We start from the raw sequence: 24,660 nt of genomic DNA, 5'->3' as shown, positions 1-24,660 counted from the left end.
AGACAGGGCCGAAGGTCAGCGCTGCTGTCCTCATAAAATTTATCAGGTTGCAGAACTTTTTTTATTATTTTGGTGTTTAGGAATTTTTCAATTTCGAACTTGACATTAAATGAAAAAGAATTTTGTGGGAATATTATGTGTGAATACATTCTTTGCATAGAGACTAAAAGTCGGAGCCAATTTTGTTCAGAGGTTACAATATTTAAAAATTCATTTAATTTAATAATTGTATTGGGAGGTTACACTTGGCTCACATTTTTATTTAATTATTAATTATTCTGTGGGGAGGTTACACTTGGGTCGCGTTATCATTGTCTTTGATTTTTTTGTGGGGAGGTTACAAAGTAATGAAGACGTTCTGTGCAGAATTGGAGAGGAAAGGAATATGTGGAAAACACTGAGAAGGAAAAGAGACAGGATGATAGGACATCTGTTAAGACATCAGGTAGTGATTTCCATATTGGCAGAGGGAGCTGTAGTAGAGGAAGCCAGAGATTGGAATACATCCATTAAATAATGGAGGCCGTAGCTTGCAGCTGCTACTCTGAGATGAAGAAGTTGGCTAAGAAGAGGAATTAATGGTGGGCCCCATCAGACCAGTCAGCAGACTGATGACAAAAAGATTCAGATTACACGCCAAAAGTATGCACATTTTAATCAACCATTGTTGTCTATTCGTGATAGGTGGCGCTACCGTGACATTCCGCACACTCGTATTTTGTTCGTTAGATGTCTGTATGGAACTGTATCGAAAGGCTTCCGAAAGTCAAGTAACATGCCTTAGATAGTATTAATGCTTTCCTTACGCTTCCTTATGGACACCTAATACCACTTTACTTTCTGTTAAACTTTCACGGCCCAATACAGCGTATTGACTTCTATTAATTAAATATTCTTCGACCAGTCGCATCTTTGTGAGGATACTCCTTAAGGTTATATTTTGGTTCTTAGTCGACCATATGGTCCGGTTCCGAACTCCTTTCGGAAATATGTGTGAATAAAATCAGCTGTGTCATTAGTTTCACAGCCATTCAAAGGTGAGCTACTTTCAGCTGAATGTTTTTTGCTGAAGCTCCCCTGATTCTTTCCGAAAAGTGTCTTTCCTCAAATAACGTCATATACGATGAACAACTACTATTCGACATTTATTGATAAGGGACGTCACAGTCCAGTTTGATTTCATATCTATATTGTGTTTAGCCTTGGATTCTACTGGGAGCTTGAATAATAGGTTTTGTCGAAATTTTCTCAGGCCACTCGCGGAATCCTTACGTCAACACTGCCACTTAGCGATATCTTCCTTCTTGTCAACTTGACCGACTGGTGCGCGTCTGAAGTTGTTGTTGTCAAAAGCAAGATAAAAAAAAGGAAAATCACTGAAAGCGTACTTCTTGACATTTTGTAATTGTTTGTTTCCTCATGAAGTGGTTCCCGCCCGACTGAACACTGCTCGAGGTAGTGGAACGCTTAGCGCTTTGTAGTTGCATTCGACTTCTCATAGAAGCTAAGTTAAAGAAAGATAAACCTACGTTTATAGCATTTGTAGACTTAGATAAAGCTTTTGACAATGCTGACTGGAATACTCTCTTTCAAACTCTAAAGATGGCAGGGGTAAAATACAGGGTGCGAAAAGATATTTACAATTTGTACAGAAATCAGACAGCAGTTGTAACAGTCAAGGGGCACAAAAGGGAAGCAGTGGTTGAGAAGGGACTGAGACAGAATTGTAGCCTACCCCCGATGTTATTCAATCTATATATTGAGCAAGCAGTAAAAGAAACAAAAGAAAAATTTGGAGTAGGCATTAAAGTCCAGGGAGAAGAAATTAAAAAAAGGTTTGCCGATGACATTGTAATTCTGTCAGAGGCAGCTAAGGGCTTGGAAGAGCAGTAGAACGGAATAGACAGTGTCTTGAAAGAAGGGTATAAGTTGAACATCAACAAAAGAAAAACGAGGATAAGGAAATGTAGTCGAATTACATCAGGTGATGCTGAAGGAATTAGATTAGGAAATGAGACACTTAAAGTAGTAAAGGAGTTTTGCTATTTAGGGAGCAAAGTAACTGATGATGGTCGAAGTAGGAGGGATATAAAATGTAGACTGGCAATGGCAAGAAAATCGTTTCTGGAAAAGAGAAATTTGTTAACATCGAGTGCAGATTTAAGTGTCAGGAAGTCGTTTCTGAAAGTATTTGTATAGAGTGTAGCCATGTATGGAAGCGAAACAGACGATAAATAGTTTAGACAAGAGGAGAGTAGAAGCTTTCGAGATATGGTGCTACAGAAGAATGCTGAAGATTAGATGGGTAGATCAAGTAACTAATGAGGAGGTACTGAATAGAATTGGGGAGAAGAGAAATGTATTGTATAACCTGACTAGAAGTAGGGATCGGTTGGTATGACACTTTCTGAGGCATTAAGTGATCACCAATTTAGTACTGGAGGGAAGCGTCCAGGATAAAAACCGTAAAGAGAGACCCAGAGATGAATACAGTAAGCAGAATTAGAAGGATGTGAGTTGCAGCAGTTACTCGGCGACGAAGAGGCTTGCACAGCATAGAGTAGGATGGGTGGAGGGGGGGGGGGGCGGCATCAAATCGGTCGTGGACTGAAGACCACAAGAACAAGAACAACAGTTGCATGACATGGCGAAGGTTCAAATTCCCATCCAGCTATCCGGGTCTTGGAAGCAGATCAGATGGTTTAACTTTTTGTCGACGACGAGGTTGTTAGAGACGTAGTGATTAATCGTATTATGGGAGAAAAGGAAAGGAAATCAGGCTTAGCCATCCAAACGAACGATCCCAAATTTTGTCTTGGGTGAATTACGGAAATCACAGGTAACCTGAATTTGTATGACTGGGCGGAGGTCAGTCTTCCCAAATACGAAGGGCGTTCAAAACGTTTTGCATAGTCGTCTCTAATTTTTTTTATTTTTTGCAGGAGGAGAATGACATTTTTTGTGAACATGCTTGGAACATCTAGCTGTAAGTTAGTGTATAAAAGCATTTTCTTTTATTTACAGGTTAGCCATAATGGACCGTGGAGTAGGTGTCAGGTGTCAGGTTGCGACAATGGTCGGTGATGGAGTTCCTCTTCAAGACCGGCGATGACTCTGCCACATCGGTTCACAGGAAGTTGCTCCATGTTTATGGGGAGGACACAGTGGATCGCAGCAGTATCCAGCGGTGGTTGCAGAGGTGTAAAGAAGGTGATATCTCGCTACTGGACAATCCAAAATCCGTTAGACCTTCGACGGCAGTGAATAATGTGAATAAGGAGACCATTGATCAAATCATCCAAAATGACAGATGTGTGACGACACGACAGCTTGCTGAATTGACTCGTTTGTCATTGGGAAGTGTGGTATCACAGTCACTAAGGTACAGAAAAATATGTGCACGTTGGGTGCCTAGATTACTGACAAGAGAAATGAGGAAAAATGTGTGCGAGGGTCTCATGAAGACCTTCACTGAAGAGTGGAAACAGTGTTACCCAGGATGAAACATGGTTGTTTTTGTCCGAACCTGAGAGCAAAACCCAATCCATGGAGTGGCGTCATCCGTGTTCCCCTCAGAAGAAGAAACCAAGACTTTCACGAACAGCAGGCCGAAAGGTGATGGCCTCCTTCTTCTGGGATCAGTGTGGCGTCATTTTCATTGACTTTTTGGAACCTGGCTCCACAGTTAACCGGGGTCGTTACTGTTCGTCACTGGACAAGCTGTGCCGTGCCATCAAGACCCACAGACCACAGCTTCAGGGTCAGCTCGTCAGACTACACCATGACAATGCCAAACCCCATACAGCCCTTATGACGCAGGAGAAAATCAGGGAAATGGGTTGGAAAATTGTTCCTCATCCTCCCTAGAGTCTGGACTTCCCTCCTTATGATTTTTACCTCTTTGGTCGTCTGAAGGCCCACCTGAGTGGTAAAACATTTGATAGTGAGAAAGACCTTATTTCCTGCGTCAAGCGATGGTGTAAAAGTCAATCCCCAGAATTTTACCAACGTGTATTTACATCATGGAAAGAACGCTGGGCCAGATGCGTCACAGCTGATGGAGGCTACATTGAGTAGGCTCAATGTATAGCTAAATGTTCCAAGTATGTTCACAAAAAATTTCATTCTCCTCCTGCAAAAAATTAAAGAAATTAGAGACGACTGTGCAAAACGTTTTGGACGCCCTTTGTACGAGTGTTGTGCCTCATCACTGCACCACCTCAATCGGACCCTGGTTTAATTAAATCGTTTATTCCTCCACCCTAGTAGCTCTGATGAGCTTTCTCCGTCATGATGTAAAATCGTAATCTTCCTTTTCGACTCCGCACGGTGTTTTCGTGTGAAAATGATGTCTGACTTGCTCCCATCACTCCCTCATCATCATAAGAATTGAGTGTGGAGGTAAGCTTCTGTTTTCTGTTTCTCCAGGACAATCCCAATGTTCCTGCTCATAATGAGCTCTGGACTAAGGGACAGACGGACTTCAGTAATGTTGGTCTGTAATTCTTTGTTTCCTCCAAGAATCTGACTCAGTATCACGTCAAAGCCTACTCAAGCAAGTGCACCAAAAATGAAATAGAATATCAGACGAAATTGGTGACTTCATTGAGGATTTCTTGATAGTCGGGTCTCTGGATGTTGTCTTGGATGGAGAATCATACACAGAGTAGAAGCACCTCCAGGTGTTGAGTCCCTTGCTATTCTTGTTGTATATTCGCGACCTCACACTCGCTCACTGGCCATACCGGACTCGAGAGTCCATTACCGCAGCAACGTATTTTCGCCCTCTGTCCCTGTCTTGGGCTATTTCCTTCCATTCACCTTTAAAGCTAGGCTCCTCAAATCAGCCTTCACAGTGTCCTCCCATCTACGCCTCGGTCTCCCCACAGGACGTTTTCCCTCTAGGTGCCCTACCAGTACTCTGCGCGCTGCCCTGCCCTCATCCATTCGAGCTACGTGGCCCGACCATCTCTGCCTACGAGATTTAATAATACTGATTATGTCAGGGCTTGAATAGAGTTCGTGAAGCTCTTCGTTATGCAGTTTTAGCTACTCTCCGCTAATGTCATCCCTTTTTGCTCCGAATATTTTCCTCAAAATTTTGTTTTCAAATACTCGAGACGGCTTTTCATTTTGCACAGTGAGAAATCAAGTCTCACACCCATACAGCATAACTGGTGGAATAATAGTTTTGTATATTCTAATCTTTAAATTCCTAGACAACATCCGTGATGAAAGTAATCTATTCAGTGAGAAGTAGCACGCATTTCCCGCCCGTAATCTCTTCTTCAGTTCGGATTCAAACTCATTTCTCGAAGTAATGGCCACGCCTAGATACTTAAATGTCTTCACTTTTTCAAACTGCATGTCTCAAACTCTTAACATTTCATGATCTACTGCTGTTGGCATTCTAATAGTAACCAGGTATTTAGTTTTGTCTTAACTTATCCTTAGACCTACATCTTCACTAGCCTTGATTAACACATTCGCATTTGCTGTTACAGATTCTTTCCTATCGCTAATGATGTTTAGATCATCTGCATACCCTAATATCTTAATATTTCCATTTAACTCCACACCCTCTGAATTATCTGCTGCCATTTGCACAATATATTCGCGACCTGGAAGACAATATAAATAGTAACTTCACATCTTTTGTAAGTGATTCCTTTATCTGTAATTAAAAAAAACTGCACGAACAGTCAGAGCTAGGTATGGGAAAAACAGGCCAGTTAAAACCTATCCCGGTATTTTAGTTTTGGATAACCAGTATTTTTTGGTGTTTCTTTGGTCTCTGTTATAACAGGCGTTTTTTTATTTTTCACTAATAGCCGAGTAAAAAAATCGAAATATCTATTAGCCATAGAAGCAGTGCTAAAATTTTTTGTTTTTAAATAAACATTTTTAAAAATGGAGTAATTTTTATTCGCACAATTTTCACTGGCTTGGAATATTGGTTATTTTGGAAAAAGTCAAAATTTCTCAATCTTAGTTCAATGTTGTTGTTGTTGTGGTCTACAGTCCTGAAACTGGTTTGATGCAGCTCTCCATGCTACTCTATCCTGTGCAAGCTTCTTCATCTCCCAGTACGAACTGCAGCCTACATCCCTCTGAATCTGCTTAGTGTATTCATCTCTTTGTCTCCCTCTACGATTTTTACCCTCCACGCTGCCCTCCAATACTAAATTGGTGATCCCTTGATGCCTCAGAGCATGTCCTACCAACCGATCCCTTCTTCTAGTCAAGTTGTACCACAAACTCCTCTTCTCCCCAATCCTATTCAGTACCTCCTCATTAGTTATGTGATCTACCCATCTAATCTTAGTTCGATATCTACATTTATTACAGGAAATAATAGGAGTAAAATACCGAAAATCGGTTATTTCAGAAGCCGGTTATTTTCAGCGGCTTTAATAGGTTAAACTGCGTGGAAAAAACCGATATAATCGAAAACCGGTTATTTCGATAACCACTATCCCTAGTCAGAGCTTAATAAGATTTCAAGGCCCCGCAAGGACTAACAACTTGCTTTAAAGGTACAGAAATGTAAATTTTTGCTTTTCACAAAACGCAAATAGTCCAATGCTACAGTACAAATAAATACAAATGGAATGACAACAAAACCTCAGTCGTATGTGAACCAGGTGGTGTACATTGGTTCATTCGTATGATACTGGGAAGATTAAACGGGGATACAAATGAGACTGCTTACAAAACATTCGTACGTCCAGAATATTGTTCATCTGAGTAAGACCTATACGAAATATGACTACAGGTGTTATCAAATGTAAGGAAATAGGGCAGCGCAAATGGTCACAGGTTTGTTTGACCAACGGGTCATCCGACAGCGTCATTGAGATGCTGGAAAACCCGAACTGGCAGACTGTAATGTCGTTGCCCGCCCCATCGCAGTATAGACAGTCGCCTCACTCGGCAGCGCGGAGAGTGACGTCATTGTCAGAGATAAGGCACTGGATATACCGAGCTGAACAATTCGCTATTTTGAATACCAATCCGAAGACAGTGTTGTGTGCTTCGCGTGGCGTAGGAAAGTGAATCAACGAACTCTGCTTAATTTTATTGTTCCACAGCGTCAAACGGTTGAGTGTGCAGCTCCAAATTGCTCCAATAATAGCAGAAATGGTCGCTGTAAGTTTATTGGTTTCCTTCAGATATAGATCGGCGTAAAAGGTGGCTTGTGAATTCAAGGCGTAAAGATTGAACAACAAAATCGAGATGCTACTTGTATAATGTAAGTAAAATGCTTTTTTCTTTGTTTTAAAAATAGATGTGCTCACAGACCGGTGGTCATGAAATTATATTTGTAAGATGTGTGTTTATTTATCTTGCTGCAGATTATGTTACATAACATGACGTAATATTGTAAGTTTAAAGTAAGCTACTTTTCTTGATTTTATTTACAACTGTATAAAACCTCAGTTCATCCTAAGGAGCTGTTAATTTTATAGAAAGAGTAAATTAATAATGCTTTATCGCAGCTTGTTGGTAATAACAAAATATTTGCAGTTTTTTTTTTACTTTTTAAGTAATTTCTGACAGATTTCTTTGAAAGCTTTTGAAATACTCAATACAATTGGCATCAGTAATATACTTTGGGTACTCATGCAATTCCCTCTTGTGCTGACATGAAATTTTGGATTAATTCTAATGTCTGATGTCACCCGTCGCCCTTGAGCAATGACGTCATACCTAAGGCAAAGACTCTACACAGGGGCAATCTTTGAAACGAATGTAGCATACGATAAAATTACAATCACAGTTGACATGACTAATTACTCAGCCATGAATTATGTCGAAAAGATGTGAAGGTAATGGAACCGAATAAGAATAAAACAAGAGGAGCACACTTGTCTGAAATAAATTATTAGTGTAATTTATGTGAGTGAGAAAAGTAGAGAGAACCTGTAAATCCATTACAGTGTATCACTTTCTGAAGTCGTGGTATTGCGAAATAGCGTTAATTTATTATCAAATAATTATCGAATTAACAAGACTACTGCGGGAAAATGGGGGTTTAGGGGCTGGAAGAAATTAAAATGTAACACAACAACGGGAAACATGAAATAAATAATAACGTACATGAAAAATAAAAAAAGAACAGGAGCATGAAATGTGGAGACACCGACACAGAAATCCTAAAAGAAACGCCAGTACACAAGTAATGGAAACTTAAAAAATGTAACAAATGTTGGAACCGGTAACTAGAATTAAGCTATATCGCTCATTTCTAGTTACCGATTCCAAAGAATCCACGGTTTGTTATTTAGGCCATTTTTGCAACAAGTGTTTGTATTACAGTGCTACATGTTTCCTACATTCGGTACTACTCTCTTCACTATTTTTTACTTTTTCGCCGCAGTCCAGAGATCAATAAGAGCTCTCTACAAATCCTACAAAAGACGAGTTCACGCACTTACTGCAAACGTGCCCAAAATTATGAACCATCGGATGGTTGGAATCGGTAACAAGAACTGACCTCCTGTATAGGTCAATTCTAGTTATCGATTCCAATATTTCCATGGTTCGTTATTTATATCGTTTTTCCGGCAGGTGCGTACACTGAAATGTAATAGGATTTCTACGTTTGTAATTGCTCTCTAAACTACTGGGAAAAGTGACAAATACTGGAATCGGTGACTAGAATTATACTATATAAGAGCTCAATTCTAGTTACTGATTCCAGCTATTGCACTGTTCATTATTTAGATCGTTTTTGCAGCAAGTGTGCATACTGAAATGTAATAGGGTCTCAGTATTTGTAATTGCTCTCTGAACTCCTGCGAAAAAGTAACTAATATTGGAATTGGAAACTAGAATTAATGTATATGGGTCAGTTCTAGTTATCGATTCCAATACTTGATACGTTTTGTGAATTTTGTTATTTGTGTACTGTCTTTTGTTTTAGGATTGTTGTGTCAGTCTCGGAATTTCATGCTACTGTTTCACAGATGTTATTATTTATTTCATTTTACCGTAGTTGTATTATATTTTAGTTTCTCCCCGCCCAAAACCCCCACTTTCCAGCGGTAGTCCCCTTGGATTCAATAATTATTTTTATAAATGAACGCCATTTTATAATATTACGACTTCATCACGCGCTACGCTTAATGAATTTTATTTAAAGGTTCTCTGTGTTTTTCTTTCTCGCATAAATTACGACGGTAATTTATTTCAAGCATAAATATTTCTCTTTGGTTTTGCTCTTATTTACCTCTATTATCTCCAGTTCGTTTTGATGTAATTCGCGCGTAACTAAATAACAGCGTGAACTGTGACTAATTTTATCGTATGCTACATTCCTTTGTTTAGGAATATCATCCGCTGCTTTCAAACATTGCCTTTGTCTAGCATCCTTGCCTCCAGTATGACGTCATTGCTCAAAGCTGACGAGTGGAATCAGACACTAGAATTTACCCGAAGTTTTTATGCCTGTTTTGTTCCATTTTAACGTTATTCCGTAACTGTTTACGAATACAACTTTTACTTAGCGTAAACTTACGTGGATATACAACATATAAACCAGAAAATACACTCCTGGAAATTGAAATAAGAACACAGTGAATTCATTGTCCCAGGAAGGGGAAACTTTACTGACACATTCCTGGGGTCAGATACATCACATGATCACACTGACAGAACCACAGGCACATAGACACAGGCAACAGAGCATGCACAATGTCGGCACTAGTACAGTGTATATCCACCTTTCGCAGCAATGCAGGCTGCTATTCTCCCATGGAGACGATCGTAGAGATGCTGGATGTAGTCCTGTGGAACGGCTTGCCATGCCATTTCCACCTGGCGCCTCAGTTGGACCAGCGTTCGTGCTGGACGTGCAGACCGCGTGAGACGACGCTTCATCCAGTCCCAAACATGCTCAATGGAGGACAGATCCGGAGATCTTGCTGGCCAGGGTAGTTGACTTACACCTTCTAAAGCACGTTGGGTGGCACGGGATACATGCGGACGTGCATTGTCCTGTTGGAACAGCAAGTGCCCTTGCCGGTCTAGGAATGGTAGAACGATGGGTTCGATGACGGTTTGGATGTACCGTGCACTATTCAGTGTCCCCTCGACGATCACCAGTGGTGTACGGCCAGTGTAGGAGATCGCTCCCCACACCATGATGCCGGGTGTTGGCCCTGTGTGCCTCGGTCGTATGCAGTCCTGATTGTGGCGCTCACCTGCACGGCGCCAAACACGCATACGACCATCATTGGCACCAAGGCAGAAGCGACTCTCATCGCTGAAGACGACACGTCTCCATTCGTCCCTCCATTCACGCCTGTCGCGACACCACTGGAGGCGGGCTGCACGATGTTGGGGCGTGAGCGGAAGACGGCCTAACGGTGTGCGGGACCGTAGCCCAGCTTCATGGAGACGGTTGCGAACGGTCCTCGCCGAGACCCCAGGAGCAACAGTGTCCCTAATTTGCTGGGAAGTGGCGGTGAGGTCCCCTACGGCACTGCGTAGGATCCTACGGTCTTGGCGTGCATCCGTGGGTCGCTGCGGTCCGGTCACAGGTCGACGGGCACGTGCACCTTCCGCCGACCACTGGCGACAACATCGATGTACTGTGGGGACCTCACGCCCCACGTGTTGAGCAATTCGGCGGTACGTCCACCCGGCCTCCCGCATGCCCACTATACGCCCTCGCTCAAAGTCCGTCAACTGCACATACGGTTCACGTCCACGGCAAACTGGCTGACACTGACGGCGGCGGTGCACAAATGCTGCGCAGCTAGCGCCATTCGACGGCCAACACCGCGGTTCCTGGTGTGTCCGCTGTGCCGTGCGTGTGATCATTGCTTGTACAGCCCTCTCGCAGTGTCCGGAGCAAGTATGGTGGGTCTGACACACCGGTGTCAATGTGTTCTTTTTTCCATTTCCAGGAGTGTACAATACTGGAGACGTATTTCAACAGTATTTGGTAAATATGTAGTAGAGCAACGTATGATTTGCGTGGAACGTAAGTGAATGTATCATATCTCGAAATACTCGTCCAATCACCTACTTTAATTTGCTTGCCTCTTAAGGTCAAATCTGAGCGAATACATTTACTACGCTGTAATATTATCTGCGCAAGGAATGTACATTTGATGAATTTAAGATTAGAGTTTTAAACGAGCACCTTCAACGTGGTATTCAAAATGGTGGATTGTTTAGTTTATACTATACAGTGCTTTAGTTAGTGCCTTAGCGGTGGACGCCAGACATAGTGCCGGAGTCGTGGCGTGCGGAAACGGAAATTCCAGCACTTTGGTGCGATATGGTCAAGGCTTTCACCGTAGAGGCCGTGTGTTTTACAGATTTTTCAACAGTACCAGAGAAGTATTACGAAAGGTGCAAGTTGCACAGTCCTGTGCCACATCGTCAAGGTAACAGCCAGCCGCGTCGCCACTGTTACGGAATCAGCAAGCATGCCTTGATCCTGATTCGGTGATTATTCAGATTGAGGGGAACTTGTCATCTGTGTAACTGAATTTTACGAGTGGACACTTGCGTTCGCATATCGCATCGATAGATCAATAGCCAGCCACGCCGTGTAACGGTTGTGTGTGAACTCGTAAAAAACATTAGCAGAACACTTTGCATGAATTAACATTAATGGCGAGAAATGTGTCGACAGCGATTTTGTTTGTTTACGGAACTAGTAGTCGAATAGAGAGGCTGTGCAGTACAACTATAGGGTATACTGTACTGCAAGTACACCGTGTGGCAGAAATATTAATTATGTAAACGCTCCTGTCGGAGCACAAGAAAAGACGAATACGATCCTCTCTAAAACACTCTGACAGAAAAGTGGGAAACCAATTACCTCAATCCTCATTCCGTTTTCCACGCCAAACATTTTGGCATGTGGACGTTTTCGCGCTCTTTTAAGACAGAGCGTTCTAAATCGTCTTACACAGTCTCTCTTTAAAGTTAAGCCTTCATACTTAGCATCTCCCTCTCACTGCCACAGTCTACATACGTCTCTCACATTGTCTCCCTTTTCACCCTTTGGTTTACAGTATACCCTACTGCCACTGTCTCGTCACTCAGTTACACTGTCCGCAGCCCATGGTCTAGTGGCTAGCGTTGCTCGGTCACGGGGTCCCAGGTTAGATTCCCGGAAGAGTTGGGGATTTTCTCCGCCCGGGGACTGGGTGTTTGTGTTGTCCTCATCATTTCATCATCATTCATACAAGTGGCGAGACTTGACTGAGTAAAGATTGGGAATTTGTACAGGCGCTGATAACCGCACAGTTGAGCGCCCCACAAACCAAAAATCATCATCATCATCATCATCACCAGTTACACTGTCTCCATTTTTCTTTCTTTCTCCCTGCAACTGTCCACGCCATACTCCGACAGCTCATTAATTTCAGGGGTCTAACGAAACCCTATACTAACGTGTTTAAAATTTCGGTCCAAAATGCGCCGTCGCCCATACATACGTGATAAAAGTCCGCTGGTCTGAAAGTGTTCAGATCCCCAGGCCTATGTATGGCCTCCGCTCATCTGTATTTTTCATTTCCAGTGTCTTCTTTCTCTTCTTCTCCCACTGCTTCTATCTCTATCCAATCGCTTTCTGTTTTTACTGACACTGCCTCTGTCCTCTCTCTTTTGATGCCACTGTTATTGTCTTCATCCACCTCTCTTTCTCTTACACTACCACTTTCTCTTTGCCACCGTCACTGGCTCCTCTCTCTTTCTCTCCCACCGACACTGCCTCGTCTCCCTTCCACCGTCACTGTTTGCCTGCTACTCTGTTTCAGCACAAAAAAGCGCGAATATGTCAGCATGCCAAAATTTTTGATGAGGAGGGCGGAATGACGTTTGAGGTGACTGGTACCGCACATCTTCTGTCAAAGTCTTTTAAAGAGGAACATAGCCGCCTCGTTTGTGCTCCGACAGGAGTATTTCTCCGATAGCACGCTTCTATTCCTTGTTAGAGCAAGGTATGCTGGTTATATAAAACCAGTTCCAGAGGTCAGTGAACCTTTGACAGTTCATTGATATACACACAACAAAAAGTTTTGCATCACCCTGGTTCCGAGAACTCCTGAAGATAGACGTTGACTGTGGATATTGTATCACAGACACAGTCCCTTTGACTGTTCAGAGATGCCACTAAACCCGTCCAAAGATGTAAACAAGCACGCATGAGCAGCGCCTATTAGGCGCAGGGGGTCCGACAGCCGGTCAGTTCCAGTCATTCCACCAGGAAGGAGGTACCCGGCTCGTGTTGCCTATAGTTCAACCATGGATAGACGGTCAATACGGCGATTCGATCGCGTCCGCATTGTTACTTTGTGCCAGGAATGGCTCTTAACAATGGAAGTGTCCAGGCATCTCGGAGTGAACCAAAGCGATGTTGTTCGGTCATGGAGGAGATACAAAGAGACAGGAACTGTCGATGACATGTTTCGCTCAGACTGCCGATGGGCTACTACTGCAGTCGATGACCGTTACCTGAGAGCAATGCCACCATATTCAATAATGCTTTTCGTGCAGCCACAGGACGTCGTGTTACGACTCAAACTGTGCACAATAGGCTGCATGGTGCGTAACTTCACTCCCGACGTCCATGGCGAGATCCACCCTTGCAATCACGACACCATGCAGCGCGGTACAGGTGGGCCCAACAACATGGACCGTTCAGGATTGGCATCACGGTCTCTTCACCGATAAGTGTCGCATATCCTTCAACCAGACAATCGTCGGAGACGTGTTTGAAGGCAACCCGTTCAGGCTTTACGTCTTAGACACACTGTCCAGCGAGTGCAGCAAGGTGGAGGTTTCCTGCTGTCTTGGGGTGGCATTATGTGTGGCCGACGTATGCCGCTGGTGGTCATGGAAGGCACCGTAACGGCTCTACGATACGTGTATACCACCCTCCGACGGATAGTGCAGCCTTATCAGCAGCATATTGGCGAGGCATTCGTCTTCATGGACAACAATTCGAGCCCCCGTCGTGCACATCATGTGAATGACTTCCTTCAGGATAACTACTAGAGTGACCAGCAAGTTCTCCAGACATTAACCCTATCGAACATGCCTGGGATAGATAGAAGTAAAAGGGCTGTTTATGGACGACGTGACTCATCAACCACTCTGAGGGATCTACACCGAATCGCCGTTGAGGAGTGGGACAATTTTGACCAACAGAGCCTTGATGAACTTTTGGATAGTATGCCACAACGAATACAGACTTGCATCAATGCTAGAGGACGTGCTACTGGGTATTAGAGGTATCGGTGTATACAGCAATCTGGACCACCACCTCTGAAGGTCTCGCTGCATGGTAGTACAACATGCAATGTGTGGTTTTAATGATCAATAAAAAGGGCGGACATGATGTTTATGTTGATCTCTGTTCCAATTTTCTGTACAGGTTGTGGAACTCTGGGAACCGAGGTGATGCAAAACTTTTTTGATGTGTGTAATTCGACAAATTTAGATACTTTGACACATATAGACAATGAGAAAGCATAATATAAGTTTAACACAAAATAGTTTGACATTTCTCTTGGATTCTTTGCGCATTTATAGCAGATCACCGAAATGTCTGGCTCATGGTATCTTAAAATAGAAAAAATGTTAGTAGAAATATTTTACTTGCAATGTTTCGGGGTTTTCTTTTCAGCCAATTTTTGTCATTGCAGAAACACTTTGGGCGTATTTGTACAGGCGTGAAGTGTTTTTTTTCCTGAGACAAGACGTCACAAAGTTTTGTTGGCGAAAAAATGCTGGCTAAAAACGTTGTTTTGTGACCTCAGAACCCTTGTGGTGATCCTAGAGTTTTTTTCCATGTGTCAACTACGTGAGTTGAAGCTACATTTATGCCTCACAAGAGATATTTCCTCCATATTTTACAAGCGCAAGTACGGTAACTTTGAATCTCTGGATCTTGCTAATGGTTACTGATACTGAAGAAAACTGCAAGGTTCTGAATAACATCATCTTAAAAACATATGATAAAAATGTCAACTATTTGCCATTAATAGAAATTATGGAAGTCGATATCGCTACAATTGGTGCTTTTGACACTAAAAAATCTTTTTTTTCTTTTAGGTTTTCTCAGGAATTGCCCATGAACAAATGGTGCTTTCTAAACCTCTTAAGGTCCACCCTAGACCACACCTTATGTATAAGAACCACCTGATATGTTCAGTTTTCTTGGGCTGGAGGAAATGTGTATTGTTTAAATTTTGACTATGAAATGTAGAATAGTTTTACATGCAGCAGAAATTCTTATCCTAGTAAGAACAGGAGTACGTAAGAGACAAGAACGCGTGGAACGAAAAATTCTCAGGAGAACAGTGCGATCTCGAAGAACACAAGGTAGTCAATTTAGAAGACGAGAGAACCATGAACTATACACCAAGGTAGAGATAATCTCGGACATCAGCAGCGAAAGGAGGATTCTGATCTTTGGACACATCCTCAGAATGGACCATGGGAGGTTAACACAGCAAATAATTTTCTGATGGACAAGAGAACCAAAGTACACTGGGTCCTAGAGGTGCAAAGGCGGCTAGAAGAAATGGGAATACAGGAAACAGATAATACAAAAGAGTAATTTATAAATAAAAAATCTAGCCTTTCACAGGTTTCGAAGACGAAACTAGACCCACAGCAAAGTCATAAGACAGAAGACAGAAGGTTGAAAGCACGACAATAAAAGAATATTGGACAATGAGATAGCCCAGAAGAAAAGATACTTGACACGAATTAACGTTGTCCTCAAATGGCCAAAACGGAAAGAAAAACAAGAAGGGACAGCATGTCCGTTATTCCCAAAGTATACAAATGGTCTCTAGGCTTAAGGCTATCCAGAACACTTGACCCCTTGTCTCTGTGACCAACAGAAGCCGAGAATTTACTCTCCGAAAAGTACGAGTTGTCATGTACGCACTTAGTTACACCTTTTCTGTGAACAGTGCAGCCCACATTGCACTGGTGGAACAAATGTGAGTGTTTACCAGATGTTTGTGGTTCTGGCTATGTGTATTGTATGCTCCCTTAACCTGCAGCTAATTAGTAAAGAAACATATCAGATCCATCTTTAGATGGTGGTTGGAACAAAAAGGGAACAAGTGGAGAGAGGAGATAGGTACGTGAGGTCTACACGCTCGGTCATGGAAAATTGTGGCCATGTGCATGTGCTACGTAACGTGGTGTATAGTCGTATGAGGGATTGTCTGTGTTTAGCTCCACCACCCCTCGCACGCAACCCAACACCACCCGCGTCACAGGCCGCTTACAAAATGCTTGAAGATAAAAGTCAACTATACCCTACATCCTATTTACTAAGTTTCAAGAACTATTTTTAACTGACAAACCAAGGAATGTACCATACCTCCTACGTATTTTGTACTTCGAAGACAAAAGAAGACTAATTACAGCGAGCATAGAGACAACTAAGCAATCACTTTCCCGTGAATGGAAAAGGTAAACATCTTAACATGTTTTATAACCGTGCTTTTCACGGTGGTTTGCAGAGTGTGTATGGAGATATAGATTCTGTGTACCTGTTTTGTTACTGAGAGATTATTGGTACAGATAAGCAATAAAAAGGAGCACTTTCCGCAGCATATTCGGTGTAGAAGCTAATAGCAATTTGACAACAGTCAACATTCAAAAACCATTCGAATTATCATAAAAATTATAACAACTAAAAAGTCAAGAACGATAAGGTGTTTCCAGAAGCCGCATAGCAGTATGAAAAGTGCTTTATACGAAGCTACCAGTTTCACGTCAGACGCATTTCAAGTTCATCTGCCAAGAATACAAATCACTGAGTGAAATTTTGAAAGGGTAGGAATAAATCACCTTGATACAGATCAGTGGTTTTTGGAAATACCCCACTATTCTTGACTTTTTCATTGTTATAATTTTTGTGATAATTTGAATGGTTATTGAGTGTTGAGTATTGTAATTATTATTCACAATGACTCTGAGCTATAGTTACCCTCCGCATAAAGTTGTTTGTAATAGAGATTTTTCTGGAGCAGTCTTCGCAATGGATGGTCTAAACTGCTTTTCAGTACTGGTAGTGCTTATTTTTGTGCCTACGATGGTCAGACAACGTTACATTAGAAGTATCCTTACGGCTGAACTCATTTTTAAATCTGGAGATTAATGTTCCCATTTTCTGTCTGCTGTTTTCATTTTTGACACTAGACTCTTGTGTGAAGAACTAGGCAGAAGCTCTGTATACAAACGTTGCCTTTACAGTGTGTCATAGAACCGTAACTTCTCTGGATTTTCTGATAGATTTTTCTCAGAGATCCTATTCTGAAAGTAGTTACACCCTTTGCACATGTCCCGTGTTTCAGTAAGCAAGCTGCGCCAACAGTATATTACTTTTTAATATTGAAAGTGCAACGTTTTCTGTTTACGTTACATATTCCGAATGATAACGTTAAATCAGGATTGGTCTGTGCCATCTTTTATCATTTTATGCGGTACACACACCTATAATAAGCTGTACTTACTGTGTTTCACATACCATGGAATGAACAGGCAACTGTAGTAGATGAAAGCCAAAATTTGAATGGCAATATACACAACGTTGGTGTAATATCCTACAACATACATTATTTATTTCTCAAACCGGTTTTCAGCTTTTACGTGATCATCAGGTACAAAGTTAAAGTATGTGATACAGCGAAATTTTGTTGGATCAAATACTTTAAACTGGTGCATCTACAGATTATCTCCATTTCCGAAGTTAGGTTTAGGAATAAAACGTCAGGGATTATTTCAGTGTAAATGTGATGTACGACCATTTAACCAAGGTAAAACATGATACACATTAGCTATATACAAATTACAACAGTTGTTCATAGAAGAAAATAAATTCAACAGTAAAATTTGTTTCCATATACCGAAGATGTGGCTGAAAAAAATAATTTTGTCTTTAATAGCTCCTACATTACAAACAGACAAGTTGTATTAGAAAAATTAAGCAGGTGAGCCAGTCATGTGTGATTACACAATGTATTTTTTCACACAACATAAGAAATTATTGTAACTGAAATAGAGGAAAATTGGGTGCGTGAGTAAGGTGAGAAATTCACCACGTGGCCTGGATGGGGTTATGAGGAACATCTGCAGTTAGTAGTGGCGAGTAAGGAAGCTGCGCCTGGTCATTCAGTACTAAGCTTGATGTGATGGACATATGTTCATTAATTTAATTTACTTGAAAAATGTTCGTCTTCCTTCCTTTATTTTATCTCAGTTAAATAATCTTATACCGCATTTACACTGAAACAGTCCCTCTTGTTTTAGTCTTAAACTTAACGTTAACATTTTTCATCTCTGGAAACTGAGATACTCTGCAGATATTCTAGTTTAAAATGTCCAATAAAACTTCACTGCACCACATACCTTTGTACCTGATGATTGCATAAAAGGCAAAAAACGATTTGTGAAATAAATAATAAATACTATATAATATTACACAAGTATCGTGTGTGTTTTCATCCATAAAATATTAAAGATTCTACCAAGAACCGATGGAACATTCGATCGATGAAATCTAAAATATTTACCACTACAAACCTCGGTATGGTGAGGTTCTTCCACTCCTCAACTGAAAGGTTGGAAAGTTCCCTGCCAGGGACGTAGCACCAGTGATCAGGAGTCTGAATAGCCAGGTAGAACATGTTGACACTCATCAGGTCGAAGCACGAGGCAATGCAAACGAAAACGATGTTCAGCCTCATCTGAAACTTCCCCCTGGACCCAATGGCGTCCAGGACCTCCTCGAATGCTGGAGAAGCCTTTGTTTTTGTATTGCATTCTGGGATTCCAGTCCTCTCCTGAAAATGAATAACGAAACAACGGTGTTACTATCACCCTCACTGACAGGGAGCGGTAATGAGTCCCCAGCAAGACAGGCAGACATTTATTTTTTGTTTGTGCCTACAAAACTTCTTTACCTGCAGCATCAGGCAGCGAGTGCCATAGTCTGCTGGTAGAGCATGTGGGCAATAGTTTTTCGTGTCTGTAGAGTTATCTGGTCCTGTTTCCAATTACCACAGCAGCAAAAGTTACCAGTCACATTGACCCTAATTTATTTCGAAATATTTCAATCAGTTTTATTTATTTAAGTTTTTTATTTTTGTGTATAATCGTTCAGTCCATTTTATTGCTGTTTTCTCTTACAATTCGTGGTTTCTTTGTTTGTTGAATTCAATTCCTATGTGCATGTGATTAACTTGTGTCGGTATTGGGTGTTTGAGATATTACTAGTACATCCAGTAGCGTTTATGCTATGTGAGTTCAGTGTTATGTCGTTACTATTTCGAGATTAACAACGATTGTGCAGCAATACATTCTAGGACCAAAAAAGAAAAGAAAATGAAGAAATGATGCACCACGGAGAAATTATCCAAATGGGATGGAAATTAGTAGGTATGGTGTACATGTGTAGACTGCAAGCAAACAGGTCATGAGAAACTGGATGCTTCAATATCACGTTGGTCCACCTCTGGCCCTTCATGCAAGCAGCTATTAGGTTGATGCATAAGTTCATAGCATTTTTCTGTAACTTTAATGAACACAACAGATACATATAACAGAGACTTCAGTCATCAATAATAAATTCTCCTTCACCATTTACAATAGTCTCCTAATGCTGTAGTAACTTATAGCATGTTGAAGTGAAACCTCACTAGTGAACAGTACATTTGAGTAGCAGAGCAAAGCAGCCATCAGCGCATTTTGTTAGTGCGGGTTGCCTACCTGAGAGGCAGGTATGCACTCAGGGAGAAACCTATCGTTCTCCTTTGAGTGACAGGTACTTAACCTATTGTTCTACTTAAAGGATCCTTCATTTTGATTGACAGGAACTTAACCTATTGCTTCCCTGCCCCCTCCAACTCCCGTCCCTCCTCAGGAAACCTCACCTTCGCTGCTACAGGTACAATTTCAGGTCTGAGTTATTGGATAGCCACTCTCACTCTTATAAATTTGATTGACTACTTAATTAAACTAATCAATTAATTAACTTCTCCCCCTCTGGTAAGCCCCCTCCCCTCCCAACATCTCTCCCAGAAATCGGCAGGAAAAGAGACTCAATTGATCGGTGATTTGGAGCGAATGCGGTTGCAGTGTGTGGAATATTGTTTAAACACTTTAGAAAATGTATAGAATATTATTTAATTATTTATGGCAGTGTATGGAATATAGTTAATTTATTTAGTTAAAGAATTTGTCCAGAAATCGATTGCTTTGTATGGAATATATGGAAATTGGTGGAGAGGAAGGATCTCATAACAGGAAATTAAAGGATATATTATTTATTTACAAAGCGTTCAGTTTGTGGGGGATGGATTTCTCTTGCTCATCATTCTCTGGTGTTTGGTAACAAGTAGGTCTTGTAAGAAGCAATTACATGGGGCAAACATGTTGCATAACCTAATGTTCAGCACTGTACTCTAGGTGCCTTAACCTAATGTTTGGCCCTTTGTCAGCACTTAACCTATTGTTATGTTTAGTGGTTTTCCATATCACCCTCATTTCCTTAAACTATCGTACCGCCCTTGATACCAAATTAAGTAATTATTCATGTCCTCTCACCATTTTCTGATACACTTTTCGAATTTCAGATGGTTTTGAACGCCATTTATGGCGCATTCTTCTTTGTCACCAACCCCCTTACACTATTGTACTGCATTTTACATAAAACTTATTCAAATTAATGTAGTGTTCTGCACTTAACCTGCTGTTCTGCTCCATGTTGCCCACTCATATACATCCTCCCCTTCACCATTGTACTGCTAATACTATGTTGATGTAAAAAATTTATGCAAATTAATTAAATCGATATTCTTCACATGTATGGGGTAGTTTTTTTAATTCGTGGCATCCTATTAGTCCGTGAAATCAATGGAATATAGTTTAAAGAAAAGATCACTAATAAAAAACACATCCCACTGCCCGACTTTTGCTACACCGAGGTCAGGGTGCACCGTCAGCCCCCGCGAAGTGATGACATGGCCATCAAATGCTGAGCCACGCACAGGTGTCCATTCGGTTCCCGCAAGCAGAAGAAGGCGGCATCTCTTTCATGCATGACACCCGAGAAATACCTGTCAAAATACGTGTTCACCTAGGCACCATTGCCGCTACGATGACACATAGCTGCGGTGCGGGTCCAATGTCGAGAGAGATGTTGCAGTGCTTCTCAGAATAGCACAGGGTGTATTTTTCCTTGCAATCCTTATGGGACAGCCCATCTGTCACTGAATTTACCCATCAAACCGCTGCTGCTGCCAGTGTGGGAGCACTGCCCACCATTGTTTCCTGCAGACAAGACTTTCAGTGTCAAAAAACTATTTTGTACACATCGCCATATTGCACTGACAGTTAAACGTCACAAAAGTTGTCTACAGATCATAAAATACATACAAGACTCACAAGAATATTGGGAACCAGGAACATATTTACCAGTGTAACTACAATTAAATATTACGATTGCTTCTGCAGTCTGACACCAATAGATGTACCGGTAATGTCTCCTCTTGATGGCTGTGGTACTGGAACGAATCTGAGTATCTATAGGGCACATAATTTTCCACATAAAAATCTCTCATAACCTTGCAGCTATGGATGTACTGAATCTATACGTCCCTCATGATAGGACACACACTTATTTTCTCTGGTCATGCCCAACATAAGCCACAGAACATTACACTGCAATATGTACACATTTTACACAAACAGTGCAGTTACCATTTATATCTGTACAGCACCCGAAAAAGTTATGGTATGCCTACACTCACATCGGATATATGTCTCTATTCTCCTCAGTCCTAGGAAAGTATCTGACAAAGTCTTTGAATCAGTGCTTCTGGAAGGTGCTGCATCCTGCCAAGATTCTCTCAAACAACTGTTATGAAGGACAGGCATCCGGCACTATGCGGTAATGAAATGCTCGGAAAGACACCACTGTTGCAGGCTGGTGTACTGAATTCAACATCACTATCGATAGAACAACGATGAAAATGCGAGGGTATGCTTAAGGGTGCAGATGAGGGGATGTATTGTCACAGCCGTATTACCTGTCTTGTTTGTACACTATAGCAAATCCAGTTGAACACTTGCATTACTATATTGTGCAGCTGTTTACGAAATGAATCTATCACCACTTACGTTCGGATGGACTCCTCAGTGCATTGAAATCACAATTCACCATGTTGAATGTGTCCTTCCCTTACGACTAGACATATAAAGTTTTCTTTTACATGAATAGTAGTTTGATTACGTCCCACAAACATCTGGTGATATGTTGGAACATAAGCCACACTCTCTTTATGTTCAAGCAGCAGCATAACATTTTTGATTATCAGTTATAGGTGTATAAAAAAATTATGATACGTCCACACTTGCACCAGCTGGGTGTCGTTTTCACACTGCAAAAAGCCTCCTGCCATCACATACTTGTCAATGAATAAAGGATGTAATTATAATTTTAAAAAGCTCTAGAGTCTTTTCAGTTTATCGATTTCACCACTTCCACGAAACTTTTTGTACTTTCGATACTCGTAAGTCCAGCCAACACACAATGGCACCTTTTATATATATTCAGAGTGCCAAGTCGGGGTTTGCGTCAGTGCATTCCATGCATAGCTTCCACCCACCCAGATCACACAATTTTCCCCTGAGTAAGAAATCATTGTGAGCCATTGAGTAACTAGAAACTTATCCCGCCTGTTAAGACCTTTACGTGAAAACTCGGAAACAAATGACGAAACTGATATTTTCACTCGTGAATACCGATGTCGGTGATTTAACAGATTCCAAATCATCATTGCAATTTACAAAATCAACTAAGGTGTTTCTCATGTCTAGAGAACCAGCAAACGTGTCCTCCACCCGTCTTTCTGCTGCTAGATGCACGCAACACACAACACAATCGATCTTCTCTCAACCAAATAAAGATGGGAAATGTGAAGAAGCAGTCACTCAGACAATTTACATGGGAGAGAATAATGGTCCATCGCAAACACATGTCCAGATTGAATCTTCTAAAATTGCCATGCAATCACGAAAGTTGCCCAACACATAGTAAGTATTAGTTCGCTATTTGGTCGTCTAGAGGACGAATCGGTTCATTCAACTACGTTCCTGCATCCCAACAGGCCTTTCTATTTCGGCAGCTCCTGCTGTTAATGGGAAACATTAATCATTACCACCACATGCTACAGGCGCTGCACGCCAAGCATGCATAGGCAGAATCATCATCCTAGGAAATTGGTCGCATATATATTTGATCGCTGTACTTACAATTGAATGTTGCTATTGTGACCTCAGTTGCATGACATTCAACAATGAGTGAAGTATCGGAAATATTCCTTGCTGATGGCTGTGGCTCTGGAAATAGAAATATCTGTACAGTTCCAATGACTTGACATACTCTCCCCTTTGCTATCACAGTATTCCATGTGAAATCCATTCCTTCCTTGCGACTGGACATAGTCATTTCCTTTGCACATGTCGCAACACAAACATATACTGTATAGCGCTGTTTATATTCCAGTGTAAGAAATATATCTCAAGCGCATGACATACATCCTTCTTGCAGGTTTCTCTAAGATAAACTATGGTAACAAACTGTAAAACGAAAAACCTACTTCCTTAAAACAGTGGCTGGGTGTGATACATGCAAAATGTAGCTCTCCAGAGATGTATAGCGTCCACTGTTCATATCCGATCAAGGTTCAGAAATTATACTATGCTTGCATCAGTCTGTAACTTCCCCCTCACTTATCGACCTTAATGACAGGGAAAAATTAAACCGTGTGTACCTAATGAAAATTTGGGAAAAGCAATCGTCACCGAAGTTAACTTGTCAGTAAAGAGGGAGGAAAGGGTTACATCTAAATGAAAGGAAAAGTGCTAATGAAACTGGTGGAAATTAATTTTGAAAAGGGGTAAAGTTAATGAAGAAAGTAAATGTGCAGCCACTACGTTAACAAATAACTAGTGGTAATTAGATATTTGAGATTTGGGGGAAATTACGGTCGCCAGTCCTAAGGACAATTACTATAGTAACTGAAAAAGAAAGATTATTACACATATAATTAGCACTAGAAGCGTGGCAACTGAAGGTTGACACGTGTAGTATGAAAACTGAAAGTTTGTCAGAAGTAATAAATTTCGCTACACCCTGACTTAATTTAGCAAAAGAATTAATAAAACCGGAAAATCGAAAGTTAATTTAGTGACTGAAGTTAATAGTGAGCTTTCTTTCTGAAGCACATCGAAATTCAGTAAAATATGGTTAGTCTTTGACTACCTCAACAATCATTTCAAAAGCTACTTGAATCTATGCAATTTAGAAATAAGAGATTTAACTTTGAACTTGAATTAAATGATTCTGAACAATTAACAATAGTAAAATTTAATACGTACCAACCTGAGCTGCAGTCACAGGTAAGCTAGAATACGGTAACAAAACTCGCACTCTTAATTCGTGCTTGTGTAATCTAAATATTGTAGCCAGCTATGAAAACTTTAACTGAACTTTGAAATTAAAGCAGTGAAATGCTATATTATTATTTTAATGCTGGCATTTGAATTTCAACGACACTCGGGTTCATTCCGGAAAAGGAAGGGACCCTGCTTGGTAATGCAATT

At 41.1% G+C, this 24,660-nt stretch overlaps 1 protein-coding gene across 1 annotated transcript in view; it reads right to left on the bottom strand.

The window, feature by feature from the left end:
* LOC126176755 (solute carrier family 22 member 7-like) overlaps positions 1–24,660 on the bottom strand; it is a 319,454-nt gene that overhangs the window by 279,390 nt on the left and 15,404 nt on the right. The window contains exon 2 of the mRNA XM_049923923.1: positions 18,577–18,836. Within this exon, the coding sequence (XP_049779880.1) occupies positions 18,577–18,836 (260 nt within the window). The remainder of the gene's footprint in view (positions 1–18,576; positions 18,837–24,660) is intronic.

The sequence above is a fragment of the Schistocerca cancellata genome, chromosome 3 (assembly GCF_023864275.1).
Source record: "Schistocerca cancellata isolate TAMUIC-IGC-003103 chromosome 3, iqSchCanc2.1, whole genome shotgun sequence".
In the NCBI taxonomy this organism is placed as follows: domain Eukaryota; kingdom Metazoa; phylum Arthropoda; class Insecta; order Orthoptera; family Acrididae; genus Schistocerca; species Schistocerca cancellata.
The sequence above is the reverse complement of the archived record's forward strand: the minus strand, read 5'-3'. Positions and strand labels throughout refer to the sequence as shown.